Genomic DNA, 11,698 nt, shown 5'->3' with positions numbered 1-11,698 from the left:
TTCCAGAAAACTGGAAAAGCACCAAACTGCTGATTAGTGATCGGTAACAGCCAGCACAAATTTGACCACGTGGAGCCCTGTTAGGTGGACTAATTCCCTCATGTGGTGAGAGGAACAGGCCCTGGGAATTTGGAGGGGAAATTCGTGTCACACATGGACACTGGTGATGGTTTGACTCTGCCTCCCAACTTGACAAGCAAACTCAGGAGACAAATCGAGGTGGTAGTGGAGGGAGGAAGCAGGGTCACACCAGGATCACACCAGGGTACTGAGGGGGTAGGGGTGAAGGACAAGGGAGACTTGGAGATTTTGGTGAGCTCAGGATTTCTCAGGAGCTTCAGGGTGTAGATATTTTCCTAGAAATAAGGGCTATTTGGGTTGGTGAGGATCACACCAGTGCCAGGTACTCCAGGAGTGATTGCACTGGTCCTTCTGGCCACAGCAATGCCCACCTAAGCCACATATTAGGAAATTTTGACACTCCTTGGTCCCCTTCTCCTCTGGCCATTATCATGTATCTTCTCAGATCCACACCCTGGCACCTGCTTGAGCTGGAACATCTATTCCCTCCAAAAAAACCCCTCATTTAAATCCTGATGGTTTGAACAAGGCCTTCAGCACTGGCAGCAGTTGCTGCTTCTCAGCCACTGCACCCTCTGGGACCTTCAATGCAAGTTCCCCATTTCCTTCCACAAGGTTTTAAGTAAAACCTGGGAGCTCCAAAACATGTTTGATCCCCCTTGCCACTGGATTTGGAAATCTCAGCCTTTTTTACTGTGTTTAGTGGGTTATATATGAATTTTGCATTATTTTGATTTCTTAGAGGTCTGTTACATCAATTCTAGTTGCCAACTGAATGTTCAATCTAAAAAGCTTGACAGTGTGTATTTGCTTTAAATTGATTTTAATTGCCATTTCTTACATTACTCCCACATTTTAATGAAATGAAACAAATTAATTAAACTAATGAAGTGAGTTACATAATAACTTAATATTTATACACATTATTTTATTTGGGAAAATGTCAGGTCGGCAACCCAACGTTCGTTTAAGTCTCTACATTTCTTGTTTTCAGTTATTTCCATCTTAGTTTTCTTCTGGCCCTCTGAAATGCAACATGAATTCTGGAGAACTCACACCTGCCAGAGATGCCTCAGCCACTCTCCTAAAACAGGCAGACAGAGCTGTTTTCCCCACTTCTCTTACCACAGAGCTGTCCCAGAGCGCTGCAGGAAGGGTGTGCAGGAGTTCTAACCCAGGGCTTTATGGAGCAAACCCTGATAGCAAATCAAAACAGGTGATGGCTTGCATGAAGTTGTAAAAAACTGCTCAGGGCTAGAAGAGAAACATCACCCAGTCCCTCCCTCCCTCCCTCCAAACCTGCACTGATGGGTGTGTGCAAAGTGACCCAAAGCCACAGCCCTCCCTTCCTGAGCACTGCAACTCCCCCAGCTATGAGAGAGCTAAAGGGAAACAAAAAGGAACAGGATTTGGAAGAACCCCTTGCTGTTAAATGCAGAGGATCTCCTTTTCTAACATACTATGAGCTTTGGCAGTCCCATTTCTTCTCAGTGTTTTTTTGGGGCAGCACTTTTTGAGTAAGAAGGGCCACTCCTCCCCAGTGCTGCTGTGCAGAGCTTCCACCTCTGTCATGGGTGGGTGGAAACCAAACATGAGTGGCCTGGTGGACAGAGCGTGATCTGAACCCTTCCAGCAGAGACCACCTCTCCCCGCTCACATCCTGGTGCTCAAACACACGGACAACTGCAACAGGCAGGGGTTGGATCCTGGGCAAAATCACTGATTCACCTGTCACCTGCTGAGCAAAGCAGACACCTCACCTGTGTGGAACAGGTGGCAGCACAGCTCTGTTTCCCAAGTTCTGTTTCCTGAGTGTGCACAGCGGTTTCAAAGCCGGACGGCGTTTCACGTGAATTTATCCACCCTTTAGAACATTCAACTGAGCAGTCAGATCACCATCTCGGTCTAAGTAGTTTTTAAATGACAGCTTGAAACTTTTCTCCTTATATAATCACTGATCTGATTTATCACACGGTGTACAGTGAAGCAGGAGGCAGGGCAGGAGCAGCTGGTTATTACTCAGCATTCTCTGCTTTTGTGCTGCTCTCCAGGCTCTGTCAGCTCTTCCCCAGCCTTTCAGAATCTGCACAGTTCCTGATAACTCTCCTAAAGTCCATTTCCTGTGTTCCTGCAGATATTATTCTCAAAATCAGAGGTCTGGTTCTGTAAACTGAGTCCCTTTTCTGAGGGAAAACAGCTCAGTGATGTTTTTTGGGACCTCCAGCAAACCTGGCTGACCTTGCCTGCTCAGAGCTAGTCTTGTGATGTGAAAAACCAGGTTCACACCTCTGCTTTCAAGAGCAAGCAGCTCACAGGCATGTGGGAAAGGGAGTCAGCACTTCTGCGGACAGAGGCAATGAAGCCTCTTGTATCATCTCCACTTTCAGAGGTGCTGCTCATGCCATGCTCCCCTTCTTAAAATCCTGGCAAATTATTAATAATTTACTGACAATTTATATGGACATGTAAATTATCTATGTATTCTGTAAGCACCTTGTGAAAATAATAGAACTCCTGCTTTTAACTGTGCTCTTAGTCTGGGGTCTGATCAGATTCTTGTGATTTCAGGACAGGAATAGGATACTGAAACCTTTCCAAACCTGAGAGCTCTCTGGTTTACAAAACCAATGAAGTAACTGGGAGTCCTTTGCCTGTGTCACCAGGTGCTTATATTTTGTACCAATTAGTGTTATGAGGGAAAGGAAAAACAGCCACAGCAAGTACCTTTCAAACTGTCTTCTCTAGGCGGTCATCCAGGACTAAACAGTATAAAAAACCAACTTATGTTTTTTAAAAAAAACCTCTTTTGTTTTTCCTCGACAGAAAATTTTAAGGACTCACACAAAAGCGCAGGTGCTGGAAAACATTTATTTTCACTGTATCACAATCTCAGTAACTATAGGCTTTGATTAAATACAAAAATTATTCACAAGCAAATTAGTCAAGTGAGGTTTTGTACACCATGGGTGCTGGTGCTTTGGAATTCCAGAGGTAGTAACTGGAAGAAATCAGTTCCCGGGCTAAAGGGGGAAAAAAAGGCAGGAAAAATAAGCATTAGAGGATGCCTTACAATCAGACATTCCTTCATCCAACTTAAGTGACTACTAATCCATCCTTACTAGTTTACAGAAAAGGTATAATGGCCTCTTTAAACTGTAAGGTTCTTATTATTATTTGAAAATCGTTTCAGATAATGAGACATTTAAAGTCTCAGCTTCAATTACCTTTACTAATGTATCAGTCATGAGCTTAAAATTCAAACAGAGGTTAAGTCAAAAGCAGGTGGATGGCTTGGATTTTGTTCAATGAATATAAATTGCACATGCAATATAAGACATACAGGAAGAAAACGCTGCTTTTTCTGCGTTACAATTTAGGGCTGAATGTGCCCTGTCACAAAATTAACAGTGCAGACCACAATTTTCCATGAGGCACTTACAGACTTCTGCTGACATGACAGGCAGAAGTTGCAACAGACAGGCAGCTACAAATAAAAATGCTTCGATTAGGCAGAGCTGCTCAGGTTTAATGAGTGCCTTCTGTGTCCCAACTAGTGTAATTTTGGAGAACAAAAGTTCAACATCAGCTCCATATTTTTAGTCACTGTCACCCAGTTCATAACTTCGACGTGCAATTGCAGTTAAACAAATGACATTTGTAGCAACTCACTTGCAGTGATTTTGGGTTTCCCTGGTACAGAGATCTGAACAGAATGCTGGTCTACGTAACATCCAGTAAGTGTAAAGTCTGGGATCCTAAAATACAGCTACAGAAAGAGAGGGAAAACATGATCAGGTGCATGTTGCACACCCTTGCTGTGCAAATACTGGCAATCTGTGTTACAAGCTCTTGGTGTGGGACAAACTCCAGAGGGACGGGATGTCAAATCCTCCGAGCAGGAAAACAAAACTCCATGCTGAGAATAAAGATTTTAAACTGTTGTGTCTTCACAACCTGCCCAAGGCTGTTAAAAAAGTGCCTACTAAGACCTCTTTTCCCAGAGCCTTACTTTGACATAAGCAGTGTTCCCAGTGCACACGTAATCAGTGGGGTGCTCTTTGCCTGCAGTGCCGAAGGACACAGTTCCAGTCAGAGAAACTTCCAAAGATTTGGGGAACTTCTGTCCTGAAGCCAGAAACAGGATCTGTTAGAAACGCTCCAGCTGTGCCCACACTCTGGGGAACTGACTGGGGGGAAGGAGAGTGCACAGGGTGTGTTTCTTACCGATGACCCAAACCAGGAGGCTCTTCTCCCGCGACAAATCCAGCTGGCCATGAGTAACTTTGTACTCCAGCTGAGCAATTGGGCCCCTACGTGGGACAGAGGAGGAAGAAAACCACTGGAATCACCACAAACTGATGCCTGTTTTGTTAAAGAAAGCAAGCAAATGCTGAAAGACATTATTTATGTGCATACAGACAAATCACCCCTCTGTGAGCACTCTGTTAATTTAGGAGGAGAAGTTACAGAGCAGGAGGGATCACCATGGTCTCAACCCAGGAATCACAAAGGGGCTGTTTATGATCTTTCAGTTCACTGATACTGTTTTACTAACACCATGATCAGCATCAGCAACTTTGTATCATTTCACCTTTTAAATTTTCATGATAATTACGTGTCTGGTGCAGCCCTGGCAGCTGTCAGAGAGGCTTAAGTGAAAACTATCGTTTTAATTTGAAATAACTATATTTTTGATAAGCTGATCTGTAGCTGGGATTAGCAGTCTTAAGGAACAGGTAACCCCGGGTTGGAAGTGATCTCGAGGCTTAATCCACCTGGAGGCTTGTGGCACGTGAAAAAAAAAATCCCTCAGGGAAACAGGATGAGCAACAGAAGCACTTGGAATGTTACCAAATATCCTGGTACAATTCTGTATTCTGGAAATGACAGGAAATCCAAGGGGACTTCCCAACATTTGCAAGGTCAGCTTCCACTGGTGATACAGCACAACCTGTTACAGTGACTCCTCACAAGATCATTTCAGGAAGGTCACAGAGAAATGGAAGGAATTTATTTAGGATTTCTTTATTCTTACCTGTTGAAGAAAGGTATCCGAGCTTCACAGTACTCAAAAGAATTCTTTATGCTTTCATGGAGCTTTAAATTAACTGTTATTTTTATCTGTGATCCCTCTTCAACGAGCTGATAACATCCCAAAATAGGTGGGACAGGAACCTGGAGAAAACTGTATTCATTCTCAAGATATGTTAACACCATCACCATAAGATCAGTTATATATTGTTTACATTGCTGAAGTACTTTAAAAACCAAACATATCAATTATTGACTGTGCCAAACTCTTCAGTGCTGCTTGCAACGCACAGATTTGTGGTACAAGCACTTGACATCTCAGCCTGGATGTATTTTGTCTAATTCAGGCATTTAAATGGTTCATTTACAGTTAGAGCAGTGATGTCAAGAAATCAAAAGTTCCAGCAACTCCTGAACTCAGGCAACTCAAGTCCTGAAGTGCCTTCCAAGCAACTAGTTATATAAAAAACCCATTTCATTATATAAAAAGCATTTTACTACTTGTAGTGGACTCAAACTCATCCTCACACCTTCAACAACACGGGGTTTTTATTCCCTTTGAAGACTCGGAAAGAACGATGGTCAGGGATGTCCTTACCTGGGAAGTGTAGTAACACAAGTTGAAAGAATCTGAAGGAGGAATGAAGGGAAATTTGTAAGGTCCATTGTACACAGAATCATCCAGTGGCTCAGCACTGAAGGACATCAGCATGGCAGGGTCAATGGAGGTCACACAGTGATGGATCACGATATCCTGGAGCGGAGGAGCATTGCTTAGGAGATTCAGGGTGAGGGTTACCTTTGGTGCAGATCCCTCTATGTCACACTTGAAAAAACAAAGTCAAGAAGTTATTCTAAAATACCTCCATTGAGTCATAATTAGATGTCCAAAAGTATAATACATTTGTAGCTTTCAAGAAAAAAAACACACACGCTCAAAATTTTCACCTTAGTGCTGACAATCAGTACAGAGACATTAATATTACACACTTGGTGACAGTCTAATTAATTCAGTCACTTTTACAATATCCACTTAATGGATTCCAGCCTGCTATTAATGGCCACTGTGAGATATTTTAATATTAAACAATGTCCAGAGAAGCTGTGGCTGCTCCATGCCTGGAAGTGTTCAAGGCCAGGCTGGATGGGGATTGGAGCAGTGTGGGATAGTGGCAGGTGTCCCTGCCCATGGCAGGAGTTTGGAATTGGATGAGCTTTAAGGTCCTTTCCAACCCAAACCATTCTGTGATTCTACACTGAAAACAACTGTCACATATAAAGCCATTCAAAATAATCATACAACCCGTTTCTTTCACCAAGTTCTTTATCAACTGTTCTTATGTCAGCCAAACAACCAATGTTTGTGCATTCAGAACGGGGTTGTAATAGAATAAAATAAAATAAAATAGAATAAAATAGGATAGAAGATTAAACTTTTGTCTGGTAGGAAAATTAATTAAAAATTCTCATGTAAAGACACTTGTGGAAGATATTTAGAAACGCTGTTTCTAATCATTATTTAACACACTGTTCATTAGATAGCTGGAAATAAACTTGGTGTTAGCACCACAACTTTGTAGTCTTTATATGCCAATACTCCACTAAATTATTTCTGTTTCCTTTAAAATAAGAAAAATTTGGGAAAATACATGCAATGTAGCTAATGCTGGACATTTAAGTCCCATAAGTAGTTAATGAAAAAAAATGCATTAATTATAGAACCATAGAGTGGTTTGGGTTGGGAGGGACCTTAAAGACCATCTGGTCCAACTCCCACTGCCATGGGGAAAAAAACCTAGTAAAAATCAAAATAAATACTAATGTACCAAACTAGTAAGTAATATTGGTCACACTTTGAAATACTACAGTATTAGAAACTTGCTGGTGAGTTTCTCAACTTTACTGATGAGTAAATAACCACTTCATTTTACTTTCACCTACAAAATGACAAGAGCATTTACTTTCCCCGTGTCCCACAAAAACTACTTCGGTCCTGCACGTCAGACACTCTCACCTTGCAGTTTACAGCTCCATAAACCTGCCACGTGTCCACCACATCCCTCTGGTCGTACTGCATGCACTTGACCTTCTCAGTGATGCAGACGTTGACCTGAGGCTTGCCTTTGTAGCTGCTGGATCTCCAAGCCGGCTGATCCTTATCCGCAGGCACCTCCTGGATGTCCTCGAAGGAGCTGCTCAGGCTGCGGATGTTTGTGTTCAAGGGCGTGCCCAGGGGACAGGCCTGGATGAGCAGATTTCGGAGCTGGCCGATCTTTGCGGTCATCTCAGCTTCGTTCTTCCGGCTGGGAGAGACGTAGTCCATGATTCCCAACAGAAGAGCCAGCCCCTGGGAGAGCCCGCTGATGGTGAGGAGGGGAGGCCGCGGCTCCAAGGGCCCCTCAACCAGTGGAAGACAAGCGTAGATCAGCCCACTCTTCTGGAAAGCAAGGACAGGCCAGAGATGCCCTGAGTCAGTGGACACCGGATACACGGAGGAGTGGTTGATCCGGGTGCAGGTGTCCCGATGCTCCACAAAAATGTGGTCGTCCACGAGTCTCAGCTCAAACAGCAGGGCCTTCAGGAAAGCGCTGTCCGAGGGCACCGGCACGTGCGTGGACCCGTTGAAGGTCTCGGCGCGCAGCTCAACGGTGGGGAAACGCCTGGGACGAGGAAAGAAGAGCCTCTGATTTATCTATTTATTTATTTATTCACCCAAAATATCATACCGACAGAGTTCCCAGGAGCAGAGCCGCCCAATCCCTTTTCTTGTGGTCAGAGAAAGCAAAAACGTCATCAAAACCTTTGGGAAACTCAAGGATGAGTTTCTCTTCTCTTCCCCAAAACCCACTGGTCCTAAAAATAACCTTGGGTACATGGAAGTCAGAAGCAACTTGGTAGAAACACTGATGGGACCGGAATCCAAATCAATAAAACTATTTAACGAGTAATTAGGATACATTCTAGCAGGTGGATTTTTACTGGAAACTTTGAGCAGCTACATTCACTCATTTTTCAAAATAAAATGTGAATCTGCCCCTGCCTGTTGCACAAAGGCACGGGATGATTAATAAACACTAATGAATGACTCCCACCAGTGCAGCAAAACTTCAGCACCAGGATGATTAATAAACACTAATGAACGACTCTCACCAGCGCAGCAAAACTTCAACACCCAAATATTTCTAAGAGGTGAGATCACACTGAAAACGTGTTCTCAGATATTTAGGAAAATGGAAGTTACTTATATACAGGTTTCTCGTAGCTGTTCTGAGCTTATACAACTGGCCTGCAGCAGTTTCTTGAATTGATCAACAAGATCAACTAAAAATCCTTAAAATATTGTAAATCCAAAAATATTTCACTGTACACATGTCCAATTTTTCCAACAAGGGCTGTATAAATTTGGGTGGACAGGGCACAAAACTGATTTCACACTGCACATGAAATATATGTGACTTGGAGTTTTATGACTATTCCATTTTTTTTTTCAAGTATTTAAGATGTAATCACATCACAGACACAAGGTACGGCATATTTTAAAACTGCTATGTTGCACCATGTTGCTTTCATTTATTCTGCTTTTTATACCATCTTTTTAAGGTCGCACTGACAGTCTGTTTGTTAAATTGCCACGGAACTTGCAACCCCAGCAATGTGGTACTTTGTTATATCTATGACCTCCATCTGTAGCACTTCCCTCCTGCTCCTGAACACTTCCATGGATCTTATCCCGTTGCCTCTAAGTCCCACCTACACCCTCTTTTCTTAACTGATTAGCAGAGTCTCTGGCTGGAGGCAGCTACACTTCCTCAGGGCTTATTTTCAGTGACTGTGCTTTTTTAGCTTGATTCCTAATCAGGCATTTTGGGCTTTTGAGTTTGTTTTTTGGTGGTTTGTTGTTTGTTTTTTTTAGTAAGGAAAAAGCAAACACAGGCAGGGCGAAGCCAGAGCTACGAAATCCGTAAACAGGATACAGATGACAGCAAAACACCTCCCCTCACATCTTTTCTGGAGAGCAAAGAAACAAAGTGGCTTTGCAGCTCGAAAATTTATGAGGAATCCCACAGCGAGGTTGCTGATAAGAGGCTGCGTGTAACCTTGGTGAGCAGCTCTTATTTTTGGTGGACGTTTCCAAAACTAGGGAAGAGGACATATGTCAGTCTGGTTTTGTCCTGCTCAAGCCCCAGTGTCTCTGCTCTGTATGTTGAAGTTGTCCCCACACCACAGCGACCTTCTCCTCCTCCTCCCACTGAATTTTCCCAGCTGTAGCTGAGCCATTAGATGACTAATTAGCCCTTCAGATCTCCGTCTCTCAGTATTCCCTTCCAGAAAGCAAAGGCAAACTTAAAAAGATGAAAGTTTCCAGGGACTTGGCGGTTCAAGAGAGAGACCATACTTGTTGCCTGAATTAAGTTATGATCAGCTCAGGAAAAAAAAAAAACAAACCAACAACCAAAAAAACCACAGAGAATGCTTTGATGTCCCCGATGTCTTCCCCGAGGTTAAAGATCAGGGCTCACGTATCTCCAGCTGAGTGCGTAAGTCCCGAAACCAGCAGCTTCCATGTGATCCCGCATTCTTTATATTGTCTGTGCGCTTTGTTGAATTTAAGGTCAGTTAGGAGGATAAACTTGGGGCTTCCACAGCCCTATTATTGCCTCTGGGAACTTGAAAGATCTAAGTCTGGAAATCACTTGAAGCATCGAGTATAGTTTGCCCTTTCAAAGGGCAAGGACTCCTTGTCTCTGCCTCTCACTGTGACAAGTTACTTCACATATCCCTGTCACCAGCCCCCCCTCCCTCCCCGGTGATTACACTCCCTGCTTTTCTGGGACAAGGCTTTCTCTTTATCTGTCTTTGTAGAGGGGAGGCCTCATCTCTAGTCCTGTAGGTAATACAAGGACCATAATACTAATCCTAAAACAATCAGAGGGATGTCCAGTGTAGAGATCTGTCTGCACCTGAAGATGGAAGATAGCCTACTTGCTCCTTTTTTTGTTGTTTTTTTTCTTTATACCTAGGTTCTCTCTCTGGTTTTACTGAATTCAGAGTAGGACTGCAGCTCTATTTATCTAGATCTTTTTTTTTTAAAATTTTCCCTAGCCTCAGTTATTTTTCCTCTGATTGTTCGGACCCGATTTCCCTGAAGTCACAGAGGTAGAAAGGGCAACAAATTTTGCCAGCCCAACAAAAGCAGCCTGTCTAGCCCAAAGTCTTACTTAAAACTCTGCAAGAGTTCTGAATGAAAACTCCTCCTTTGGAGGGCTCCTTAGTGGACTCCTCCAATAACTTAAAAACCCCTTGTATTTGTATGCAAAAGTCAACATCAAATGAAAAGTTAAACTTCTGATTGAAAAAAGTCTACTTTTTGTACAGCTACAGAACAATACAGAAGATAATGTAAGTAAAATATAAGCAAAAAAAAAAAAGTTTTCTTGTTTGCCTATTTTGTTGATTTGATAGTATTCCATAATCGCTGCCTAGTCCTTTTCCACGTTAGGACGGAGAAGAGCTGGTTAAAATCTTTACAGTGACGAACAGAAAGAGGAACAGACCAAGCAAACTCAGGTGCAAAATGCAGAAGTCGCAAAGAAACCCGAACCCAGATATAGCTAAAAGCGCATGATCTGAAGCCAGAAACTTTCGAAATCGGGATGAGAAGTGAACAGCATCCAGCGGCGCTGGGATGAGCCAAGGGATTTGTTTATTAAGCACCGTAATGTTTTGGTGTTCCTGGACCCGTTTCGTGGGCCCGAGGATGCTCCGAACACCCCGGAGCCTCCGAGGTGAACCCGGGGGGGGTTTCCTCTGGGCTTCCCCCGGTACCGAGGGGAGGAGAGGCCGAAACGCAGATTCCCCAAAGCACCGGGACACCCCAGGGCACCCAGAACCCACCCTAAAGAACACTCGGACCCCCCAAGAACATTCTGATTCCCAGAGCACCTGGACGCCAAAGCACCCGCTCACCCAAAAACACCCGGACCCTCCGAAGGCACCCACTCGCCCCAGAGCACTCAGACCCCGCCAAGAACACCCGCCCGGACCCCCTGAGGTCACCCGGACCCGCCAAGAAGATTCTGATTCCCAGAGCACCCAGACCTCCCAGAGCTTCCCCAGAGCATCGGGTCCCCCAGAGCACCCAGACCCCACCACAACACCCGCCCGGACCCCTTGAGGGGCACCCGTTCACCGCAGAGAACCCTCTGCCCCCCAGGAACACCCGATCTCCCCACCAGGGCGCCCAGCCCGACCCGCGGACCTGCCCAGCCCGCCGTGCCCGCATCCCCTCCCCTCCCCTCCCCGCCGCCGCTGCTGCTGCTACCTGGAGAAGAGCACGGCTCCGCCGGCCGCGGGGTCGTGCCTGAGGAGCCACAGCGCCCGCAGGGCCATGGCGGTGATGTTGGTGATGCCGGCGATGCCGGCGATGGCGGTGCCGCGGCTGTTCCCGGCGGTGCCGCGGCTGTTCCCCGCGATGCCGATGCCCGCGGCGCCGATGGCGGCCGGGGAGGAGCCGCGGCCGGGCCGTGCCCGCCCGGCGCAGCCCCATTTCCGGCGGGCGGAGGCGGCGCCGCGGCCGCCGCTGCTG

General features: G+C 45.1%; 1 protein-coding gene across 1 annotated transcript; it reads right to left on the bottom strand.

The window, feature by feature from the left end:
• Nucleotides 1-2,935: 2,935 nt before the first annotated feature.
• AP5M1 (adaptor related protein complex 5 subunit mu 1) lies at nucleotides 2,936-11,563 on the bottom strand. Its single transcript, XM_050334920.1, has 8 exons — nucleotides 11,435-11,563; nucleotides 7,127-7,772; nucleotides 5,711-5,938; nucleotides 5,117-5,256; nucleotides 4,306-4,391; nucleotides 4,091-4,206; nucleotides 3,751-3,847; nucleotides 2,936-3,101 (listed from the first exon to the last, which is right to left on the bottom strand). Exons 1-8 carry the CDS (start codon nucleotides 11,500-11,502, stop codon nucleotides 3,019-3,021), a joined length of 1,464 nt encoding a protein of 487 aa, XP_050190877.1. The 5' UTR covers nucleotides 11,503-11,563; the 3' UTR covers nucleotides 2,936-3,018.
• Nucleotides 11,564-11,698: the final 135 nt, after the last annotated feature.

This window comes from Myiozetetes cayanensis, unplaced genomic scaffold (assembly GCF_022539395.1).
Source record: "Myiozetetes cayanensis isolate MyiCay16 unplaced genomic scaffold, myiCay2020 scf6-25, whole genome shotgun sequence".
NCBI classification, from domain to species: Eukaryota; Metazoa; Chordata; class Aves; order Passeriformes; family Tyrannidae; genus Myiozetetes; species Myiozetetes cayanensis.
This window is presented reverse-complemented; position numbering and strand designations above follow the sequence as displayed.